This window comes from Culex quinquefasciatus, chromosome 2 (genome assembly GCF_015732765.1).
Source record: "Culex quinquefasciatus strain JHB chromosome 2, VPISU_Cqui_1.0_pri_paternal, whole genome shotgun sequence".
Lineage (NCBI taxonomy): Eukaryota > Metazoa > Arthropoda > Insecta > Diptera > Culicidae > Culex > Culex quinquefasciatus.
Window position 1 is genome coordinate 85765150 of NC_051862.1, and position 24041 is coordinate 85789190.

Consider the following 24041-nt stretch of genomic DNA (forward strand, 5'->3'; position numbering starts at 1 on the left):
AGCGTGAAATCCATTGGGAGCAGAGTGCGGTGGCGACGGTCTTGGCTGTCATGTCCTCTAGGGGTATCGCCTCTGGCCAGCGCGTGAAACGATCTACAACTGTGAGAAGATAGGTGCAGCCGTTAGAGGGTGGAAGCGGTCCGACCAAGTCAATGTGTATGTGACTGAAACGGCACTTCGGTAGATCGAACGAGCCCAGAGGTGCCACCGTGTGACGATGGATTTTCGAACTCTGGCACGAGACGCAGCTTTTGACGAACTTGGCGATTTCTTTCTTCATGCTCGGCCACACAAATCGGGAAGCAATCAACTTCTGTGTAGCCCGTACCCCCAGGTGCGAAATTCCGTGCAGTTGTTCCAGGATAGCACGGCGGTGTGTTTTGGGTATGTACGGCCGCACTGAGTTCATCAGGGACGTGTCGCAATACAGCTCGCGGGAGCTCTTCCCAACCAACTTCTTTTCCAGTCGCAATGAAGTGGATTTCGATTTGAGCAGCATCTGTAGTTCTTCGTCGCTCTCCTGATCGGCAGCAACGACTTCGTAGTTGATTGGGGTTGGCAGGTTTATAGCATCTACTCTCGAAAGCGCGTCCGCCACCACGTTCTTGCTGCCGCTTATGTGACGAACGTCGGTCGTGAACTGCGAGATGTACTGTAAGGCACGGTCTTCGTGGGCAAGGCGACTTGGAGGGTTTGATGTGAAAGCGTGTGTTAGTGGGTTGTGATCCGTGTAAATTACGAACGTTCGCCCTTCCAGCAAATGCCTAAAGTACTTGACCGCCATTTTCATCGCCAGCAACTCACGGCCGAAGGTTGAGTAGTTCCGTTGAGCGTGGTTGAACTTCTCCGAGAAGAATCCTAGCGGCTGCCAGGACCCCTCTGAGAATTGCTGTAACACTGCTCCGGCGGCCGTGTTCGAGGCGTCCACCATCAGTCCCAACGGCTTGGAAGAGTCTGGATAGTAGAGGAGTGCTGCTTCAGCTAAGGCCGTTTTGCAATCGTCGAATGCCCGTTCCGACTGCTCGTTCCAGGCAACGGGCGTTGTGTCGTTCTTCTTGTTCCCACTGATCAGTTCCCGTAGCGCTGCTTGCATATCCGTGGCTTGCCGTACGAAACGTTTGTACCCGTTCACAAGTGCCAAGAACCTTCGCAGCTCCCGAACAGTGTTTGGGCGCTGGTAGTTGAGAACTGCTTCGACGCGACTGGGGAGCGGCCGCACGCCGTCTTTTCCAATGACGTAGCCGAGAAACTCGACCTCACGCTGGGCGAACTTACATTTCGGTAGGTTGATGACCAGCCCATTTGCTTGGAGCCGTTCAAACACAGTTCGAACGTGGCTACGGTGCTCCTCGGGGGACGACGAAGCGATACAAATGTCGTCCATAAAAATCACCACAAATTCGAGGTCTCCGAATAGTTTGTGCATGAATCTCTGGAAGGTTTGTCCAGCGTTGCACAGCCCAAATTGCATCCTCGTAAACTCAAATAAGCCAAACGGGGTGATCACGGCCGTCTTGGCGACGTCCTCTTCGTGCACCGGGATCTGATGGTAAGCTCTTTCTAAATCGATAGTAGTGAAGATGCACTTACCATGGAACGAGTTTAGGAGGTCGTGGATGTGTGGAACAGGATACTTGTCGGGGACGGTGACGTGGTTCAGGCGGCGATAGTCCCCTACGAATCGGAGTTGTCCGTTCTTTTTGGGAACGCAGTGCAACGGACTCGCCCAGCAGCTGCTCGATCGACGGCAAATCCCAAGCTCCATCATCAGTTGAAACTCCCGCTTCGCCGCTTCGAGCTTGTCCGGAGCTAACCTTCTTGCCTTGCTTGCAACAGGCGGGCCTTTGGTCACGATGTGGTGTTGGACATCATGCCGGATGTCCGCTCGCAGTGTCGATGGTCGGGTGATCGCCTGAAACTCGGCAAGAAGCTCTTTGAACGTGTGGTCCGAGTTGATTGTTGTCACTCCGCACAAAGGCGAGCACTCAATGCCCCCCAAAGCCTTGAGGTTCGTTGTCGAATCGATGAGGCGCCGATTTTAAGATCAACCACCAGCCCGAAGAACGAGAGGAAGTCCGCTCCGATGATTGCCACACCAACGTCGGCAACTAGAAAGTTCCACGAAAAATTCCGACGCAAGCCCAAATTGGTATGCAAAAATTTCGTGGCAAACGTTCGAATGTTGGTGTTGTTTGCAGCGTGGAGCAGAAACGGGATCGGTTGCTGGGTCTTTTCCTTGGCGGTGGCGGGAATGATCGATACGTCCGAGCCTGTGTCGATCAAGAAGCGTATTTGGTTCGTTCGGTCCAGTATTGTGAGTCGGCGGCTTCCCTGTGCTGCGCCCACCTCTCCCGCAAGAGACGGGCGGCCACTTAGTTTTGGACCGGAAAACTTGCACGGTTCGCGGCATTGTCGGGCTCGGTCGCCGTACTTAAAGTGGTACCAGCACAGGTCGCGGGTTCGTTCCTCGCTGGTGGAACGGGCGCGCGAGGTCGATCGGCTCCGGCTGCCGCTGGACGTCTTGAGCTTCCGGATCTCGGCTGTTAGGTACGCCAGCTGCTCGCTGATGTTGTCGCTGTTGGGAGAAGCAGCCTGCGTGGCCGCAACGTGGGAGTGGCTGGAGTCAACCATTTTGTCCCCCATCTCGGCTAGCTTGGCGAGTGTACCGTCGTGGATGGACAGGATCGGTCGAATGTTCGGCGGCAGCCGGTTCAGGAACAGCATCTTCATGAGGTTTTCGTCCACCTTGAGCCCCGATGCCAGGTCTTGCATCTTGGCAAGCAGGTGCGTTGGTTTCATGTCGCCCAAATCGCACGCGTTCAACAGCTTTTCCAGCTTCTCTTGCGCGGACATTTCGAAGCGGCTCAAGAGTCTGGCCTTGATGGCGTCGTATTTGCCGTTTACCGGAGGGTCCGCCACGATGTCCGAGACATGGCGCAAGACGGTTTGATCCACTTTGGCAATAATGTGGTTGTACTTGGTGCCGTCCGTGGTTACCCTAGCCAGAGCGAACTGGGCCTCGGCTTGAGCAAACCACATTGCTGGATCGCTTCGCCAAAATTCCGGTAGCTTGACCGAAACGGATGCCACTGCCGCGTGGTTCTCTTCCGCATCGAAAAAAGCATCTGCATCCGGGTTGGTGGCCATCTTGTTCGTTTCCAGAGCGTACAAACAATATGGCGCCGCGAAGCGGTTTTGGTGTCGAACAAATGTTTGGAAAAACACCAAAAATACGCGATTCTCCACGAAATTCGCGCTCGGGGTCACCACTGTGGAGATCTTTATCGGTCGGACGGAATAAACGATTACTTAAGCGGTTTTAGTTAAACAAATTTTATTGTTAATCCGAGAGCGATTATCGCGACGTGTGTAACGGTTCGTCGCTGCGACACTTCTTGTCCTGACAGCTCGCGCATCCGTGCGGTTGTGTTGGTGAGGCCGTCAAGGGGTGCGCCGATGCCACAAAATATTACATTATAGTTTTCTAAATATGTAATGTAGGTTTTTTTTTGTTGATTTTCACTTTACGTTTGAATTTTTATAAATTATTACTTTTAATGTGTTATATAAGTGGTTTAGCTGAATATATGTAGACATAACTTTTTGGATTTTTTCATTTACTTTTTCACTTTTTTTTTGCTTTTTTAATTTTTTTTTCTAGTTGTCAACTGCAAACTTGCTTACTTCTTCTGTTGCATCACGTTCCCTCTGCTATCGTTCGCTTCCGCAATGAATCACATTCATTTTCCGGTTAGAAATTTTAACTCTGCTCTGTGTAAAAAGAGGGAATCATCACAAACGAGAGAGGTAACCGTTTTTTTTTTTTTTTTTGAGTTTCGAGAAAATTAAGGGGACGTGCGAATCAACTAAGATTTAATTTAGAATTGTAATAGTTTTTGTTTTTTTTTTCCTTTCTCGCTAATTTGTATGCAAAATAATACAGAATTTATTTGATAAGAACTAAAAAGCCTAACACGAAGGCTTCTAAAAAAAAAATCATCAAAATTTCATCACACACTCACACTCACAGTTGCTGCTGCAGTCTACTCATCTCTGCCGATTCCCTCTCTCCTTCCCTTGCGTGCCATGATTAAGTGTTACACACCCCGTTTCCCACCAATTTTATATAATTACTTGCCATCGTCGTCACTCCCCCTCCTTTTGATGCACATTTAATCCGCGCATCCGACGGATTCGTCTTCTAAAACACACATTTCTTATCACTAGAGAAAGTCACCTACCTTCTTCCTCCTCCTCCGCCCACTTACTGAAAGTAGTTGTAATAGCCGTTGCTTTTCCGGCCCAGATCGCGCAGAGCCGCAAACGGATCACCCAGGGCGGACGAGCCCGCGCCGCTGCCGTCGCCGAGCCCACCGAGGCCGCCACCGCCACTTCCGTCCTTTTGCTTGCCACCGCCCTGGCTGAGCACGCTCGCGTACGTCTGGTTGGCGGCCTGCCGGTTGAGCAGTTCCTCCACGGACGAACCGCCGCGACCGTCATGCAAATGTTGCTGCTGCTGCTGTTGTTGCTGTTGCTGTTGGAGCTGGTGAAGGAATTCGCGGTTGTTGAGATTGTGTTGCTGCTGCATCAGCCCGGCCGCAATGTTGTGGATCGAGGTGAAGCCCTGCAGGTTGTTGGACTGGTCGGTTGTGGAGCCGCCGCCACCAAACTGACCACCAAACAGCATGGCGTTGCTGTGGTGAAGCTTGCCCGGTCCATCGAGCGTTTCAAACAGCGACTGCTGCAGATGGTTGTCCAGCAGGTCCGGCGTTGACGAGGCAATCGATTGGGACGAGTTGGACGCCGACGGGAGCGTACCGCTGCTGCTGCTCTGATAGTTCTGGCCAGCCTGGCGACGGTACAGCGGAACCGACTGCTGCTGCTGCTGAGGCGCGGCGACCAACGGTGCACTCGAGCCACCAAACGACTGCAACTCGCTGGCCGGGCCAAACAGTTCCACATTCTCCAGCAAGCTCTTCCCTGGCATTCCTCCTCCGAGCAGGGCATTTCCGTTGCTGATTCCACTGGAGGCCACCGCCATCTGCTGATGTTGCTGCTGCTGCTGTTGATGATGCAGCAAGGCCGCCGGTGGCTGCAAACTGACCGAGCCCAACACGTCCTTGCTGGGGTTCAAAAAGTTGTCCAAGATCATGTCGGTGTGCGACGGCAGCACCGGGTTCATCTTCTTCTGCAACTGTTGCTGCTGCTGCTGCTGCTGCGGGTGAACCTGTTGATGGTGATGTTGCGGCGGCTGCGGCTGCTGCTGTTGATGCGGATGCTGCGTTGACGCCAGCGTCGGAACCTGGCGCAAAATGTCCGTAAACTTGTTTGCCGCCTCCAACCCCTGCGTCTCGACGAGCTTGATGAACCACAGATACTGGAACTCCTTCGTCTGCAGCGACACGTCCAGAAAGCTCATGTTGGGCGGCAGCAAGTGGTTAAAGTCCGTAACGGCGGCCGGGTTGGAATGGTGCACATGCTGCGGCGGCGTGACCTGGCTGTACTTTTCCGGAAAGTGCACATTCTGCAGAAACTGAATGTCCTTGTCGACGAGCCCACCGTGCTGCTGCTGCTGCTGCCGTCCATCGTCCATCCGAAGCGCCCCAAACTTTTGCTGGCTCTGCTGTTGATGAAGCAGCGATTGCTGTTGGTGCACCGCCGCCACAACCTGCTGCTGCTGCTGCTGTGGGGGCATTTGCATTTGCGAAGCGGCACGGGCCGTAATCGATGCCATCAAGTCGGTAGACAGTCCGGACAGGTAGTGTTGCTGATCTTGCTGCTGTTGCTGTTGCTGTTGGTACGAACTTGGGCTGATGGGACCGCCTCCGCCGCCACCGCCACCACCCCCTCCCATCACCGGGCGAATGTGGTTCTGGTGCAGCTGATGGGGCGGATGTTGGGGCTGGTGGTGGGGCGGGAATGGGCCGTAGTTCGGAAGGGCTGGCTTCGGCTGCTGGAGATAAGGCATTTGCGGCGCAGACAGCTGCTGTTGTTGTTGCTGTTGTTGTTGCTGCTGCTGCTGCTGGACCGGACTCCTCATCGGTGGGGGAATCAACGGTCGGCCGCTGGCCGTCAGGTGCTGTGCCATCTGGGGACGAATCTGCTGGCGGGTTCTGGAAGGGGGAAAATTGGGTTAGAAATATCCCTAACAACAAAATAACGAAACCAACCTGTTGGGAAAGTGGCCACTCCCTGCAGGGTTCCACAGGTTCGCCGGGTTGTTCTGGGGGAAATTGGCGGGGCCAGCCTGGGCTGCGATGTTCGGAGGAACCGGCGGCCCGAGGGCGTTCGGATGCGGTGGCGGTGGACCCCGCATCGGCGGTTGCTGCGCCGCAAAGAACATCGGACTCTGGTAGGGCGGGAACTGTTGTTGCGTTTGGGGCGGAATCGGCGGATGACCACCGTGACCACCACCGGGACCGGGTCCGTGTCCCATGAAGGGAGCTTGCGGCGTCGGCATCGGTTGCTGGGGCACGATTTGTCGCATGAGTCCTGCCGCCGGGAGTGACGGATGTCCTCCGCCGGAATAGTTCGCGTTCGATTGATGATGGAATCCGGTCGAATGTGGTCCGGCCTGGTGCGGTGGCTGCTGGAGATATTGCCCGGTCACGTTTGCAGCCTGTTCCCGCAGGTACGCCTCGGCTTGCAGGGCACGAGGAATAAATTCCGGCGCCAGTGGGTTAAGCACGTACGTCTTCTTCAACTCAACACCGTCCAGTTGCGATCTCAGCAAGGACCAAGTGATGCCAAAGAGACTCTTGTTCTGGTAGCAGATCTCGATGAACCGTTCCCACACCTTTCGACACCGTCCAATCGAACACAGCGCAACCGGATCTCCAACAACGGCGACCAGACTCTGGGCACGAGTGATGGCCGTGTTGAGCAGCTTGGAATTGCTGAGAAAGCCATAGTCCACGTCCTCCGAAGAGCTGCTGCTGCTGTTCTCGTTGGCGTTCGTGTTGCAGGTGCGTCTCGTTCTCACCGTGGACAAAAAGATCGCCCGGAACTGCTTACCCTGCACGTTCAGCACTCGCTCCACGCTGATACCACCCATGCGACGCTTCCTCAGCTCGGACCGAATCCGAAACACCTGATCCGCGTACGGCGTCATGATTCCAATGCTCTGGTCGTTAATCTTCCCCCACGAACTGGGCCACTTCTTGCGCAGCTCACACACCCGCTCCACCACCTCGTACACCTCCGAGTTGTTGTAGAACGCCGTCGAGTTCTTGTCCTGCACGTCCTCGCCGCGCGTCGTAAAGAACGTCAACGGGTAGAACTTTTCATGCCTCGGCTGCTTGCCGGACGCGATCAGCTTCTGCTCGTAGAACAGCTCCGACGTAAACTTGATGATCGCCTCGTGCGCTCGGTAGTTTTCGCACAGCAAGATCTTGCACGGGAAATCGTTCGGGTAGTGATCGTACAGCCGCTCCAGCAGCGAAATGTGCAACTTGCGCTCCTTGGCAAAGTTGGAAAACAGCTCCGGGGACATTTGCATGTGGTCACCGGCCAGCACGATGCGCGTTTTCTCCGTTGCCAGCGCCAACGGCATGATCGCCTCGCACTCCATGGCCTGGGCCGCTTCGTCCAGAAAAATGTGCGTAAAGTGACCCTTGGGCAGATCGAGCGAAGCGAGCTCCATCGAAATGTTCAGCGTCACCACCACGATGCGGTACTTGAGGATGTCCTCCACGGTCGGCCGCCGGAAGTTGCGCACGTTGATATTCAGATCGATCAGACAGTACTGAAAGATAAAGTTCGGGTTAATATTGTAACAAACACACACAACTCAAAGTCCCCTACCTTCTGGACGATGCTGTTGACGGTGGCGACCCATCGCTTGTGGTAGTACACGCGCAACGGTTTGGCCTCCTCCATGCCCTCCTCGACCCACGGGTGCAGGTAGTCCTTGATGTACAAATCGGCGGCCGAATTCGAGTGGGTGCAGATGAGAATCTTCGACTCCGGCTGCAGCAGCAGCTGTTTGATGGCCTGCGCCAGCGTGTACGTCTTGCCGGTGCCAAAGGGCCCAATCAGCAGGATCGGAGGCAGCGCGACCGTAATGGGCGTCGTGATGGCGACGACGGCCTCCTTTTGCTTCGAGTTGAGCTTCGGATCGAGTGACGCGTCCCATTGGCGCTGCGGAGTCCACGGGATGCTCGGTTCCAGATAGATGTCCGGGAAGATGATCCGGAAGTCGGCGATTTTGTCGATCGCGTGGTGCCACTCGCAGTACGTCAGTCGGTTCGGTTGAAACTGGATGTCCGAGATGAACTCGGTTTCCGCCTTCAGTCCGAGCCCGGCCACGGCTTTTGCCGAAATCTTCAGGTAGATCATGTTCTTCCCTTTGTCCTCGATCACGGCTTCGTACACCTTGCGCTTTTCACCCGTTGGAGCCGGGTCTTTCGAAGCAATCAGCACGGCTTGACAGTTGTTCAGGATGAGCCGACCGGCCGAAGTGTCCTCGGAGACGTCCTTGCCGAGCTTCATCAGCGCAAACAGCTCACCAGAGTGAGAATACTTGGCCGTGCTGGTGGCCATTCCGCTGGGCGTCAACAGATAGTTGGTCGCGATCGTCAATCGGGTGGTCAAGTTGTAGCGGGCAATTTGCTCGTAACGGGCAATCTCCTCCACGTACAGCAGCTCGTGGATCCGATTTCGGTAGTTGTTCTTCGTCAGCTTCTTCTCCGTGATCGTGGATTGCGTCAGCACAAAGGACGATGCCTTCGGCAGTGGATATCTCGCAAGTAGTTCCTTTTCGCGCTCGGCGTCCGCGGCATAAGCCGGAGTTTGCATGTGCGGAATTATGGTGGTGGTGAATTCGATTATCTCCGAGTTGGTTTCGTCCCACCGTTCCGACGTTGACATCACAATGTCCTTGCGAATCTCCTGAATCTTGTCGACCTCCGTAACGGGGACCACGTCGACGCAGATGTGCTTCACCAGCACCGGTTCACTGCCAAAGTCGAAGACCACCGCCTGGCGGAACGTACCGTAAATATCCGTGTTGAACACCACCTTGACCCGGTGCTCCAGCATGGGACTGCTCGGTTCAATCGCTTCAACCTTTGGTGCGTCCATCGGTGCGACCCACTCCTGGTCGGACGTCAACTCGGCTTCCACCACTTTGTTGCCCGCGGGACGACCACTTCTCGGCTCGCCCGGATAGATTTGCTTGATAAGAAAATGATTGCGATGCGCGTCCTGCAGCAATGCTACCGCCTTCAACAGTCTCCTCGTTTTCAGTACAAATGTCCACTCGCGTTTGCTCACCTTGGAGCTGACCGTCGTGACGAGATCTTGCGAGCACGACTCCTCAACGCCCTCCACCTTCTCCTTCATCACCTTGTCCGGGCTTGGTGCCAACACCCAGCGTTCCAGCAGCTGCTCGGTGTAGCTTTTGCCGTACAGTTCCTTGTCCCGGGCGCGCTGCAGCTTCTTCTTCCGGTACTCGAACCGTTCCTTCCACTCGTTCAGCTCGTCGATACCATGCGCTTCGACGCACTGATTGCCGTAGTGGCAGCTCTGGTTGTCCACGAAGTTCTCGCACAGGCTGTACGACTCGGCGATGAAGCCACGCGGCGGCGGACGCCACATCCAGTCACGACCTTCGTCCGACATGATAATGTTCTGGTGGCTCTGCGTCTGGCAATGGGCTCGCAACTCGGACCGGTCGCTAAAGTTCATCGTACAATAAACGCAGCTAATGTTGCTGATCTTATCCAGCTGCTTCTGGAAGTTGTTGACCGAGGAACTGCTGCTATTGGCGCTGCTCGTCGCTGGAGCCGCGGATTCGCTCGTTTCACCTTCTTCCGGCTTCACAGCTTCCTGTTCGTTCGTGTCCGCGGCCGTTGTCGAAGCGACGTCGGTTTCCGCATTGCCATTGCTAACCGTGGTTTCACCGGCATCCGCTTCCCGTTCGCTGCTCGACTTGTTGTTCTCCCGCGTAGGACTCGACGAATCGCTGCTGCCGTTGTTGTTCAACTGATTCAGCTGCTTGGTGTACCGATCGGGCGGCAGATTGTTGATGATGAGATTTTCCAGCTTCGTCTCGATCTGTTCGTACTCTTCGTTGAGCGAAGACAGTGAAGAGATGGTCGAAGTGGGCGTCGTCGACGGTCCCTGCGACAACGACGACGTGTCAGAATCTGTCGTGGCAGCGGGAGGTGCTGCCGAAGCAGATCCGTCGAGAGCGGGCGTAGGTGACGAGTTGGCCGATGCCATTTGTAGCACGGATTTTAAGCGCTCCAAGTAGCGATTGATGTCCTGATGGTAGTTATGGTTGGCGGCCCACTCCTGCAGAATTACTTCCGCTTCGGCATACTTTTGCTGTTTGTAAAGCGAATGGATGAGACGCTTGCGGACCTTAGACTCGGTCGTGGCCGTCGGATTTTGTTGATTGGCCGTTGAGGAACTGCTGGTCGAAGATGTAGATGACGCTGAAGACGGAACGGGACTCGTAGAACCCGAAGCACGGTTTTCATTGTTGTTCGCTAAAAGCTTCAGCAAACAGTGACAATCGTGGGCAACGGACTCGTACTCCTTCAACTCCAGACAGCACTCGGTGCGCCCGTACAGACATGCGATCGTACGCTCCTTCGGAAGCTTGAAGCTGCCCGGCGAAGACTCGCTCAGAAGTTGATCGTAGATATCTTTCGCCTGTTGCCACTGTCGGTTCCGGAGGTGCTCACTGGCTTGACTCTCGCTCATTGTATCGTTGCTTCTTCAACCGTGGCCGCGTTGCGTCCCCGTGGACGTTCTCCAGCTCTCCTAACGTCACAGCGGCCACCATTCGTATCGCCAGTCCGGAAGACCAACTCTCAGCGGCCACCTTAATTCCTGTGGGAAATCAAAATCAAACCCCAAAATCAACACCAAATTCCCAATTTTACGCAATAGAACCACTCACGCACACTGTTCCCACGGTACTTTTACGTGCTGCGTACGCCGGATCTCGTTTTTTCTTCAATCCCTGCAAAAGAAGAGAAGAAAAAAAAAAGTGATGGTGACTGACGATCTCCAAATGGCGAAAATGGACCCCCGGAAAAATGCACTTTTCGCCCGCTAGAACCGGTTCCCCGGCGCCACCAACGGGACCGCCGCGTGCCCCGAACCTCCGCCATTGCACTTACCACGTTAAAGGCAACTAAGAAATAGAATTAGCACGCCAAATTACATTCTTGCGTCGGAAAATGAAATTTCTACGCAAAAACTCGGACAACTTTTGACACAATGGACGACGACGGACTTGACACACGCATACACACGCACACGCAGATCGCGGCGTTTGACAGCTGCAGCTACTACGCCACTCCCTGCGACTGGGGAGGCGCGATGTTTTTTGACAGCGCGTCAACAAATCGATTTAGGGTTGCCAGCAATTTCTAGTTTGCTATCACTTTACCCAAAATTGAGTACATTGAATGGAGACGGAATTCGAGTACAGATTGTCAAGGGATACAGATTGGTCGATGTTTGACAGATCCTAACGCGCTGGATACCAACCGCCCTTTACGCCCAGAAAAACTGGCAGTGTTGCAAGCGCTAAACATACGTTGCCAGTGCCGATTTATTTTGCATCGACCAATCTGTTTCTCTTGACAATCTGTAGTCGACTGGTTTGGTGGGAATGAGCTGTCACGAAAAAGGGCAAAGGGATTTCAGTTCAGAACGAGTTTGACACAAGTACGAGCTCGACTACCGTATGAGCAATTCTCTACCAATACCGGAAATGGATTTTATTTGTATTTTTTTATTTGGCTCAAGCTTTGTGGGGGCCTTCCCTATGACCAAAGAAGCTATTTTGCAAGCTTCCCATGCGCCAGTGCCAACGCACACCACGGGTTTGGCTTTCTAGCTTCGGTACGAGCCTGAACCCATTGTGTGTTGGTATTTTGGTTCATCGTACCAGCGCACCACGACAATCTCGGCTCGTCGCCTCGGTTGTGTGTCTGGCACTCACCCGAGGCATGAACCCAGCGTGCCGTGGTATTGAAACCGGTTTGTACCACCACACACATAGAAAAAATACTGTAAATTTAAAAAGATCGTTCGTTGGATTAAAAGTTCGCGTTGGTGAATATTCGTACAAAGTTCAAACTTTTTAATTTAAAAGTTGGAAAGTTTTTGATACTACCATGCATTTCTGGAACAAAATCGTTGTATCGGTAAAAGTTTTATACTTTTATTATAAGAAGAAACTTTTTATGGCAACAATAAATAACATTTAATATTACAGTGATGATTTTCGAAAAATTTGATGGATTTTTTTAATTTTAATATTAAAACTGCTACTTATGCTGCTTAACATCGCGGCCTTCATTTTGGAGCACGACAGCTATGTAGAGGACAGGGTGGTCTCGTTGCCGGCCATCATCAGAACAGGCTTGGAGGAGTTGGCCATTGGGTGTTGATTCAGGAAAGGAAGTCGACGTTTTCCGACTGGGAAGTGAAGCACCTGAACCGATAGTTCCAGATCACTTGGTCATCCTTCGAGAATGACACAGATGTTGCCAGTTCATCCAGCCGAAGCTGCGCCGTCGCGAGTTGAGCGTTTGCGGGCGGGAGTTGCTGAAAGAGTTTTAAAGTAAATTAAATTGGCTAGACACTGAATACATTCTCAATACTCACCGGTGAATTCTTCGGTATTCCAGATAGATGTTCTTGATCTGGTTCGTCGGATATCGCTCCAACCTCTAGAAGTAATCCACTTCAGGACCTGCGGCTTTACTCGGTAATACTCGTCAAACATGTCCCGCACCGAGAAATAGACTGCGGACCCTCAGGACATCCCACAGTGTCCCGTCATCACTTCCGGCACATAATGCTGCTGGTGGTCGTAAACCGCCGGCACCGAGTGCAACATCCGCGCTGACCACCTCCGATCGCTTCTATTTTCCGTCGGATCCTTCTCCTCACCGATAAAATTTACTTTATCGTACTTGTTCAGAAAGCGGATGTATTAATCTGCTCCAACTTCAATCTCGTCTACCCAACCCGGGCCACCACCACCGAATACAACCGGTGCAAATTCACATCCGCATACACGGCGTCCTACAAAACCAAACAACATCAAACACAAACGCCATAAAACACCCAAGCTTCCTTCTTACCCATTTCGGTCGTGAAACAGCTGCAGATCCGGCAGGAAGCTGGCCTTATCCTTTTGAAAAACAACTTTCTCCTAATCCCCCAACCTTGTTCCGCACCTCGTTTCGCACCATCCTCCTTCGAAGGAATCCGCGTTCAAGTCCTGGCTGCGGACGCGTTCTGTTTTGATTGACGTCGTGGACCACCACCGGAATCACCTAAACGTTTGTTTACATTTTGGACTTAGACGTACAGGGTTTCACGAGAACGACAAAATGAAAGAAATTATACAGTCGAATTAAAAGTTAAAACTTTAAAATCATTAGCAAGGAGATTTTGAAAAACTGTAGCAGTAAAAGTTTTCATTTTCAAAACAAGAAAAACACTTTTAATGTAGCAAATTTTAACCACTTTTCAATTCCAAAGTAAGTTACTTTTGTCATTACCATAATATTTTTTTGTGTGCAGCGCACGTACCTCGGCTCGTGCCGAGTGAAGCACCTTGGTTCATACGCTGGGTTCATGCCTCGGGTGAGTGCCAGACACACAACCGAGGCGACGAGCCGAGATTGTCGTGGTGCGCTGGTACGTTGAACCAAAATACCCTCGGCTCGAGAGAGTCGGGTACGGGTGTAAACCGAACAAAGCAGGCGCAAAGCAAACCGAGGTACAAGTGAACCGCGTGTACCGCACGGTGCAGGGAAGCTTGCTATTTTGTGTCATTGGTTCACCCATACAACTCTCCATACAATTTTGGCTACTGTCCATACAAAAATGGTACGTAAATATTCATACAGCTGTAACTTCGCAAAGCTGTATTCGGCAAAGTTGTAGGTATTGTTGAGGACTATTGAGAAAAAATAGGTACACGGAAACAAATTGTTGATTTTTTAATCACCTTTTTTTCACAAAAACTCAATTTACCAAAATACGTGTTTCTTGATTTTCGAGATTTTTTTTATATGTTTTAGGGGAAAAAATCCGCAACTTTTGAGCCATAGAGAAACATGGTCATTTGAAAAAATAGTGATTCTTGGAAAAAATCTAAATTTCATGCAAAAACAAATTTGGCGTAATTTTTTAATGTAAAATTAAATTTGCAATCGAAAAGTACTTTACCGATTTTTTGATGAAGGGCTCTTCAAGATATAGCCACCGAAAGTTTGATTTTAGCGAAATATGTGCAGTTTTCCGATTTAAAAAAAAATAGTAAGCATGAATGACCATTCCATTTTTTTTTTTTTTTTGAAAACCGTGTGGTTGATAAGGTGCTATCCATAAAATCCATCTGCCAAAATTAACCCCCCTCCCCTTTTTGTCACACTTTGTCACGCTGGCTCTGATCCCCCTTCAAAAAGTATGTCACGTTTTGTCTGACCCCCTCCCCTTTGTGGAGGCTAGGACCGGCCGGCATGGCCAGTCCTTTACGGCTATGATATTCAGATGATGTCTACTCTTTGGATTCTGACCTACACAGAAAAAAAAATTCCTGTAGATTTACATTATTTATCATGTACCAAAAGGTATCATGATAAATGATGTATATTTACATTAATAACATTGGAAATTTACATGTTTTTCATTGTAAATTGTACTAGTCCAAAAATTTTGAAATCGTGTAAATTTCCAATGTATCCGATGTAAAGTTACACGAAGTTGAAAAAAATATATATCCTGTAAATTTCAAATCCAATGTAAACCTACATGAAATCTAAAAACCCACCCCCTGGTTCTTTTTGGCATTGTATGCATTACTGCTAATAGATTGTTTTCAAAATGTATCGATCAAATAGGGAGAAGTCGACCCATTTAGTTGACTTTCTCGTTTGTAATATATGGCAATGAACCTTCAGAAGCAGTTAATGCAAACATTGCTTAAACCAGGGGAAGGCGCTGGACAAAATGCTGTAGGTTTTCATTTGATTTGAAATTTACAGGAATTTCTAACATGAGCTGTTTGTTTCAAACAAAATATTGTCAGTAATGTCTCAATAGTTTTTCTTGTTTAAACGCTATGATTTTTTTAAGCTATTCTTTTTAACCTTAATATGTATTATTTGTGCTTATTTGTTCAGAACAGTTCAGTATAGATTTCAATACTTATAAGAATTAAATCTCTCCTCCTAATTTTCAACTGTTACCTATTACTAACTGTACTTAATGAATTATTTGTAAGCAATCTATTTTGATGTTGATATTTGATTCGCTTTCAGAAACTTATTTTTGTTGATTGTCAATGAAGTACAGAAACAGTAAATTTGTCAGCATCTTCCAAATAATCACATTGATCACATATTGATTCAGAACACCATCCTTTCAGCATGCGGAGTCTACGTTGTCTCGAATTTTCAGTATTAACTGTTCAGTTGTATCACAGAAATCCTCAAGGCGATGGTTCAGCAAAGCATGAAATAAAAAATATTGTATTAGTAAACTGCGAACGATTTTTTTTCCAGATATAGCTTGCTCTGAATGGGGTCAAAAAATAACTGAGATGTACATTAGGGATGAATTTTTTAAATAAAATTATTTAAATACTGTTAACATTTTATTTGTTTGGTAAACAGATTAAATTTTATAATATGAAAACATAGTCTTTAAACTTTCAACATATCAAACATACTTGATGTTTTCTAAAACAACAGTATGGGTTTAAGCTACAAGCACTAGAACTAGACATCAAATAACAATAAATATCACTGATCGCTACAACTTAAGCATAATAGACTAGCTACATCTTGCTAAACAAAAACAATAGTTTCGAAAGTGTAAAGTGTACACCATGAAATTCGAATACTAACCTTAGTAAACAAAAGCATTCATAGTGCCAACAACAGATAAATTGTCTGTCCAAATTTGGGGATTATTTTTAACAGATGCTGTTGAATGAAATCCAACGTCTTTGAACTAATTTTCGGGTACATAAAATTATGTACAAACAGAACACAAAATAAATCTTGTAAGCCTACTATGAAAGATGACGCCCCTTCAGATAATTGTGCATTCTCAGCAAAAACATAGTATATTGATTGATCGGCTCCCAGATCTGAAAAGACAAATTTTAAAAAATAATAGAGCATAAATAAAAAAACAAAATGAGGTCAATAATTTGAGAAATTCTATGTTTTTTTTTGTTACACTAACAAGTTATAGTTTTAACAAATTAAACGATTGTTTTTAAATTTATGGTAAATGTCATTTTTGATTTGTTCTTTGTGGTAATACCTATTGTAGAGTCGTATAGAGTTAATGTTCTTAAACGTTTTGTTATTACAGCCAAATAGGCATGGCACTTGATTGTGTGAATTAAAATGAGTTCTAATGTGTCGCATCAAATTTATCAATCCTGATAGCCGCAATCGTTTACTGTACACAACATATTTCGTGATTTAATTTCTTTGTGTTTAAAACGACCATGTCTCAAAAACGAATTAAAATTGCGAAATTTTATATCGCAACCTGGAATTGCACACTGAAAACTTGATAATTGCCTGTGGACTGACATGTGCATCAGCAGATGTTGTAATCATTCCACAATTTTTGCAGCTTATAATACCATCCATTGTACCCTATGTAAGACAGTTTGTGTTATTCCAAATTTATAAATCAAGGGGTATAGATCTGCTTAAGTAAATGCTTTGAACATATAAAAAAAAAACAAAACAGTTATTCCTAAAAGAGCTAAAAAGAGCTAAAGAAAGTTATATCTCTTGGCAAACATTCCAGATTTTCCAAATATCTGAATTGCAATTGCAGTATCCTGCAGCAGTTTAATGTTTAATTCTTATAAAACACTTAGTTATTGAAAAAGAGAAAAAAAAACACAATAAATCTAACAGGCACTTGAAACACAAAACAGTCAAGCCAAATTAACGTTATTTTGGTCTACTGTAGAAGACGCAGCTTATGAATAAAGAAAACTCACGAGAGTTTGTAACGATGGGTTTCACAAAATTATAATATCAGAAGTAGTTTGGAGATAATTTTGCACTTATTAAACTACATATTTCTTTTCTAACTCATGGGAAAATCCTATTTGTTAAAAAAAGGCTGAAGAAACAGCCAACTGACATTTGAATGTTTACATTCCACTGCAAATGTCACATGTGTACTAAAACCACTCGATTGTACTAAAAGGGAGCATTCATCAATTACTTAGAATTAATTATGTTTTGAAACAATTGTATTACAGATTTTGTTTAAGTTAATGTAAAAGTCAATTAAACATTTTAATCGAGAAATTAAAAGTGAGAGTGTGTGCGTGCAACATGGAGTTAAACTTTTCGAAGTGCCATGGGAACCTCCACAGAAACTGCACAGAAAGTTTAACTCCATGTTGCACACACTCTCACTTTTAATTTCTCGATAGCACTGTTATTTACAAATACAAGAAAACCACAACTACGTAATTTTCAGATTTGTCAATGGAACTAACACACTCACACTTATCGAGAAATTAAAAGTGAGAGTGTGTGCGTGCAACATGGAGTTAAACTTTTTGAAAAGCCTTGGTAAGCTTCACAGCAACTGCACAGAAAGTTTAACTCCATGTTGCGATTTGACAGCTCGATAGTTTTGAACCTGGGTTTCAAAGTTTCAAAGAGATCAACAACAAGTGCTACCCAAAAAGTCTGCAGACGGCTGCCCAAAATGAAATTTGTTAGTGTGGTGTGTGCTGAACATGAGAATTTTAGTACACTCAGGAAAGAAGATTCGTTTCACATAAAAAGTTAAGAAAGAAGATCAAAGTGACAGTTCCAGTCCGGTGTTTACGTGCCATTTGGAAAAGATAGCTAAAAGATTAACCATTACAATTTTCAAAGAATTTTAAATCATGTTAAGTAACTGATAAGATCAACTCATGGCCAATCTATAATTGATGTGAAATGTGCGGCCCATTGAGCTGCTACTGAATGATAGCAGAAACGCAATCGTATCAACCTACGGCATTAAAGGAAGACATTTTATCGGAGAAGAAATTTGACCCAGCTCGTCTGATAAAGAGGATCCTGAAAAATAAGTCTTGTTTTCTACATTGTTGACTGCAACTTCCGCCCACTAGACTAGATAGAGTGTTAGAAAACAAATTTGTTTACATACGTATTTGTTGCGGTATTTCCAAGGGCCGGTTTAGCCACTAAATCCGGCTGCGGCTTCCGGTTGGTTAGGTCGTCACTGGAATGGACGACACGATCTTCTCATTGCCGGCGTTCTACAGCTGGATTTGTCCCTGATCCTCTTCCGGCGGTGCTGTTGGTGTGGTCGTCAAATTAGCGGAGGAACCGCAGACGGCAGCGGTAATCGATTGCTCCAAGGCCACCTTGGAGCTGAAACATTTTCAACGAGCTACACATCTAACTCTTTTGCGCCGCGCTGGGTTAAAGAGTTTGAAAATTAATTCCTCAAGGACAGCTACAAAAGTTTCAATGGATTTACGATGCACAATGGTTACTTGATCACATCAATAAGTTGTAGTAAATGGTAAGTAACTTTCAAACACTTTATTCAACCATAAACAAAACAACACTCAAGTTGCTCCGCCGCGCAGCGAATGTTCTGTTTTTACTCTCAGCTGTCATTTCACCGCTAAAAATACATGATTTTTGAATTTACATTAAGTACAAATTACATCAAAATATAATTTACATGCTTTCCATCCCACAAAACTCGACAGATTTGAAATCAAAACATGGATTCACATCGAATTCATTATTTACATTGAATTTAATTTTACATTTTAGCTATTTACATGTTATTTATCATTTTACATTGCATTTAAATTTTACATCAACCAAATTTACATGCGAAACATGATTTACATGACGCGGAACTTTACATATTTTTTTCTGTGTAGATTCTGACTATAGACTGTCGTTTATTTCCTTGTAACTTACGTTTCTAGAGTCGGTTCTCTACCTGCTACCCGAGAACCGACTTCTAACCCTAAATGTCGGCGGGAGTCCTAATCCCACGCTGACGCTAGACGAAACGTAATAAAACCTACATGTTGGCGGGAGTCCTATTCCCATGCTGACCTAGACGAACCGTAATAAAACTTTATTACGGTTACATCCTGCATTCCCAAGCCATATGCTCATGCGCATCGTCTACACGCATTAAGTGCGTGTAGCCAAGGACGATACAAAACAGAGACCCAACGGTCGTTCTGTTTAGCATGTAACTTGGAAATGTAGTGGTGGTGATTACCACACCTTACTGTCTTGTTTTTTTACAATTTTAGAATGATTTATAAAAAGGATTATTTTTAAATTCGGAATTAAAAGTTTTTCATCTTTACTGGTTGCGTTTGGATTTTTTTTTTTTCAATTTTGTAGTGATAGAAATCACCATCGTAAAGATTAAAAAATATAAATATTGAAATAACAAGCCATACTTTCAACATTTAGGGCTGGTATGCTCTTCAAAAGAAAGGGGGTCAAGAAACAGCTTAACGAACGGCAGAACAAAAGAGAGGAAATGTTTTCTTGGGGCTTTTCTTCACCCTCTCTGACTTGCTTTCGCTACCGCTGCTGCCCATTTGAAATTTTTCTTGACCGATTCCTTCCGAAGTGCGTACCTTACATTACATGGATTTTTAATGCATTTTATACTAGTTTAGTTGTTTTGCAATCATTAGTTTTCAAAAATTGTAAGATTTGACGAAAACATAAATTTTAGCAAAAAAAAAACATTCAAGAAAACTTTAAATCAACCCAAACATGTTGAAAATGATTCTGAACGCAGGGGAATGCATTTTAAATTGATTTCAGCTGATTGCGTAGTTCAATTATCATTGAAATTTTGTAGTTTTTTGAAAAAACAAAAAATTGTTGCCCCTTGATTTTTCGGGCCAGCTTTGAAGAGGGGGGGGGAGAAAAAAACTTTAAATAAAATTTGTACCAGCTCAATATGTTTTTTTAATTATGTTCAAGTGTAAATCGAGCCAAACATTTCATTAGGGCACAAAAGCAAAAACCGCGATTCGAGAAAATCGCTTGCAAAAAATGGACAACTTGTTTCAATTCCTATTTAAAAAATAAGCATGACTGATGGTATTTTTACTGATGATTCGATAAAACACACCATTATCCTCAACTCTGCTTTACTGCTTCTTAATTTATGTTGATTTTCGCAATAAAACTCATAATTTTAAAAATCTCGTTATTAGGCCCTTTTAGCTTTCCAACTGCTGTTCATAATGGGCCCTTTCTAAATGCAATTTCGAAGAGAACTAAAAGGGCACTAAAGCGCTGTCACCGGATTGTTGTTTTGAATGATGTTTATGGGCCCTTTTGTTTAGTTAGAAATAATGAGGAATTCAGTAGAAATTTTGATAATTGGTGAAGTTTTATGATCGAATGGAGCAGATAAGGTATGTGAAACATTAAAATTCTTCAAAAGTGTACTGAAAAGCAGCCGCGGGCCGTATTCAATATTGTATTTCGACGAAGTTTTTTTTCTGCAGAAACCCTTGGTGAAACGTTAACCAAACTTTGTTTTGAAGAGAATTAGTGTTAAGAATGTTTGAAAAGTTCACTTTATAACATAGAAAGTTCCTTAACCACGAAAAACTAACGAAAAAGAAAAGGGCACAATTGAACTTTTTTTCTGGTTTGGAGTGAACATTGTTATGTGCCCTTTTGTTTTTTTGATTTTTTAAATAGGAAATTGTTTGCTATCAATCTGATTCTTGGAGGGCATGTAGGGAGTGTACTATGGAGTGGAATAGTGGAATAATCCCGAATGTTTACTTTTTGGTTTTGTGCCCTAATGAAATGTTTGGCTCGAAATCATGTGTAAAGTTGCGCTAAACACAATAAACGTGTTCATAAAACTCGTTGCTCGTTTGCCGAGTTTTCAGTCACAGGGTTGAACATTTTGACGTTTGTAAAAAAAAACTTGTTTTGATTGTGTGAGCATTGCTTTTTTTTGATTCGGATCTTCTCTGGAAATTTCAAATTAAAATGAATTTCTGCCAAATTTAAATGCAAAAAAGCTATTGAAAAAGTATCCAAAATGTTCGCGCGACTTCCGCTCGTTCGTATCCAAAACAACTGGCTTGGTTCGATTGTCGGCAGAAATTTCAACGTGAAAAGCTCCACAAATCTTGGCTTTCCTTGCACCTACACCGAGGAGGAAACTCAAAAGATTCTCGAAACTATCAACGAAAACGATGTCGAGCAGCTGTACAAGTAAGTTCATTGTTTTTGTTATTAAATTTAATTAATTTTGTTCATTAATCTGATATTGTTTCCAGATACAACATTACCAAGTACCGCTTGAAGAGAATCGAGGGATGGCGTAAAAAGTTTGGCCGCTTCATGTCGCTGGACCAGGTCCTGGAACTGGACGGTTTTGGAATCACCGTTTTGCGTAAGTTTTACGATTCGATCGTCCAGACTCCGGCCACCAGCGAGGAGCTGGTGCAAAAGGTCGCCAAGAAGGACATCAAGTTTACGACCCCGGTCTTTTCCGCGAACCTGATTCCCAAAGTTCAATCTTGCGTTTCACTTTACGTGGGACTTGATTTTGTAACGTGGGCAAAGTTCAAAGTAGTGAAGGATCAGCCGACGGTCCTGGCCGGCTGGAACAGCTTCCAGATCGTGGACCGAAAGTTGCACGTGAGCGAGCTGATTCGGAACGTCACCCAGCTGAACCAGCTGATTCCGGAGGCGGACGTATACGTCGTGGAAAATCCCCCCGTTGCGCAAACCGTAGCCATGGGAAGTGCCGTCCAGACCAACATCAACGTCCAACGATCGCAGCTCATCGCGATGATCATGCTGTCGCTGTCGAGTCGCCCGGTCGAAGATCCGGAAATTGCCGGCAGCAACGTATTCTTCTTCAAGCAGTACGCCTCGGCGCGGCTGTTTGGAATATTCGTCGGAAATGAGCGCGTTTCGGCGGATAGCGTGGTCCGGTCGCTGATGGAACGCCAGGTGGGACCGAGTGAGGAACCCGACATCGAGCAGACTCAGTCCAAGCTGACGATTCCTTCTGGGTTGAAAGTGATCTATGAGGAGAACGATAACGCCGAACGGGAGTTTCTGGGCCAGGCGGTTCTGTTGGGATTGTCCTTTCTGCGTTTGTCCGTTTTCAAGTGCGAAAACAGCTTGAAGGTGTTCCGGAGATAGTAGGGGTGAGTATCGGGGCGTGGTTGGCCGTCGGATTTGTATAGTAGAAATAATAATTTGATTTTTATTCTATTGAACTATGTGGTTATTATTCTAAATAGAATGAAAGAAAAAGTTTTCAGTTTGAATTTGATCCAGATTTCACTAGAAAGCAATTATCGGATTAGTTTTCAAAAAGACGTAAGAGCCATTGATAAACAAAGTCCTTTTTGCATCGGTATTCGACCTACAGTGAGTCAAATATTTGTCCGTACCCCCCCGTACGGGAAATGTTTGTGATATAAAAGTACATAAAATTCGACTAAAGTGCCATGTTTTGTACATCAATCGACGCGGCAAAATGTCCTCTTTAAGACATTGTCATTGGATTTGCAAAAAACTTTTTCTTGAAAAATACAAAAATTGTTTACTGAAAAAAGTTAAAAAAAGAGGTCAAATAATTGTCCGTACCCCCTAGTAAAAGTACAAAATCTGATCGATTTAAGTGAATTCATTTATGAAATGTTGTTTCAGTGTCAAATACTAGTACCTTTAGCCAGTTTGTGACAACTTTGAACTTCTGATAAGTTTGTTTAGTTAATTTATATTAAAATTGGATTAAATTTAGTTTTTAAAGAAAAACTTGTCAAAACATTAGTTTATAAACAACTATTTTTATAAAATTGCTATTTTGTGTTGTAAGAGTCTCTATTGAACAAGTTTCAACAATATTTGTTCAAAATATACATTGTTTTCATCTTTTTATTGACATTTTTCGACCAAAAATACTGTTTCGGAACAATACCGTTAAACAATCCGGATTGTCCCGGAACCGGTTCAACCCCTCGGAGGGAAATTTTGTGGTGATCAGATAGAGGACAAAAAAACCCACCTCTTGCAATTTGAAGCATCCAATTTCGTCCACTACAGCCCGATTACGAGTCCCTAGTCTGAAATTTGAAATTTTCGAATTCCCCAAGCAAAACATTCTGACCCAGAACGGTACAGAAATCCCGTACGGGGGGGTCAGCACGGAAAGTGAAAATTTCAAATTTCAGACTAGGGACTCGTAATCGGGCTGTAGTGGACGAAATTGGATGCTTCAAATTGCAAGAGGTGGGTTTTTTTGTCCTCTATCTGACCACCACAAAATTTCCCCCCGAGGGGTTATACCGGTTCCGGGACAATCCGGATTGTTTAACGGTATTGTTCCGAAACAGTATTTTTGATCGAAAAATGTCAATAAAAAAGATGAAAACAATGTATATTTTGAACAAATATTGTTGAAACTTGTTCAATAGAGACTCTTACAACATAAAATAGCAATTTTATAAAAATAGTTGTTTATAAACTTATGTTTTGATAAGTTTTACTTAAAAATACTAAATTTAAACCAATTTTTAATATAAACTAACTAAACAAAGTTATCAGAAGTTCAAAGTTGTCACAAACTGGCTAAAGGTACTAGTATTTGACACTGAAACAACATTTCATAAATGAATTCACTTAAATCGATCAGATTTTGTACTTTTACTAGGGGTACGGACAATTATTTGACCTCTTTTTTACTTTTTTCAGTAAACAATTTTTGTATTTTTCAAGAAAAAGTTTTTTGCAAATCCAATGACAGTGTCTTAAAGAGGACATTCTGCCGCGTCGATTGATGTACAAAACATGGCACTTTAGTCGAATTTTATGTACTTTTATATCACAAACATTTTCTATACGGGTGGGTACGGACAAATATTTGACTCACTGTACTTACGAAAAACCAATTTCAAAAATGCTTGAGATTGTTCATCTACACGTCCTTCAATCGCCCTTAGGGGAGATGGGGGT

At 45.6% G+C, this 24041-nt stretch overlaps 2 protein-coding genes and 1 long non-coding RNA gene across 3 annotated transcripts; 1 reads left to right on the forward strand and 2 right to left on the reverse strand.

Annotated features, from left to right (window-relative positions):
• Positions 1-3629: 3629 nt before the first annotated feature.
• LOC6037750 (probable helicase with zinc finger domain) lies at positions 3630-11279 on the reverse strand. The gene is made up of 5 exons (XM_038254691.1): positions 11133-11279; positions 10910-10972; positions 7804-10839; positions 6171-7744; positions 3630-6113 (listed from the first exon to the last, which is right to left on the reverse strand). The coding sequence occupies exons 3-5, from the start codon at positions 10708-10710 to the stop codon at positions 4265-4267; spliced, it is 6330 nt and encodes a 2109-aa protein (XP_038110619.1). The 5' UTR covers positions 10711-10839; positions 10910-10972; positions 11133-11279; the 3' UTR covers positions 3630-4264.
• Positions 11280-12231: 952 nt separating this feature from the next.
• LOC119767094 lies at positions 12232-13428 on the reverse strand. Its single transcript, XR_005277325.1, has 3 exons — positions 13113-13428; positions 12631-13053; positions 12232-12570 (listed from the first exon to the last, which is right to left on the reverse strand). It is a non-coding gene; the product is annotated as an uncharacterized LOC119767094 (long non-coding RNA).
• A 7553-nt stretch (positions 13429-20981) lies between these two features.
• On the forward strand, positions 20982-22300 carry LOC6037749. Its single transcript, XM_038254693.1, has 2 exons — positions 20982-21281; positions 21347-22300. The coding sequence occupies exons 1-2, from the start codon at positions 21106-21108 to the stop codon at positions 22221-22223; spliced, it is 1053 nt and encodes a 350-aa protein (XP_038110621.1). The 5' UTR covers positions 20982-21105; the 3' UTR covers positions 22224-22300.
• Positions 22301-24041: the final 1741 nt, after the last annotated feature.

Coding starts and splice junctions, on each gene's coding strand:
- LOC6037750 (XM_038254691.1), bottom strand. CDS start 10,710: ATGAGCGAGAGTCAAGCCAGTGAGCACCTCCGGAACCGACAGTGGCAA. Junction 7,745..7,803: donor TCAACAGCATCGTCCAGAAG/GTAGGGGACTTT, acceptor TTTATCTTTCAG/TACTGTCTGATCGATCTGAA. Junction 6,114..6,170: donor AGTGGCCACTTTCCCAACAG/GTTGGTTTCGTT, acceptor TCCCCCTTCCAG/AACCCGCCAGCAGATTCGTC.
- LOC6037749 (XM_038254693.1), top strand. CDS start 21,106: ATGTTCGCGCGACTTCCGCTCGTTCGTATCCAAAACAACTGGCTTGGT. Junction 21,282..21,346: donor GATGTCGAGCAGCTGTACAA/GTAAGTTCATTG, acceptor TATTGTTTCCAG/ATACAACATTACCAAGTACC.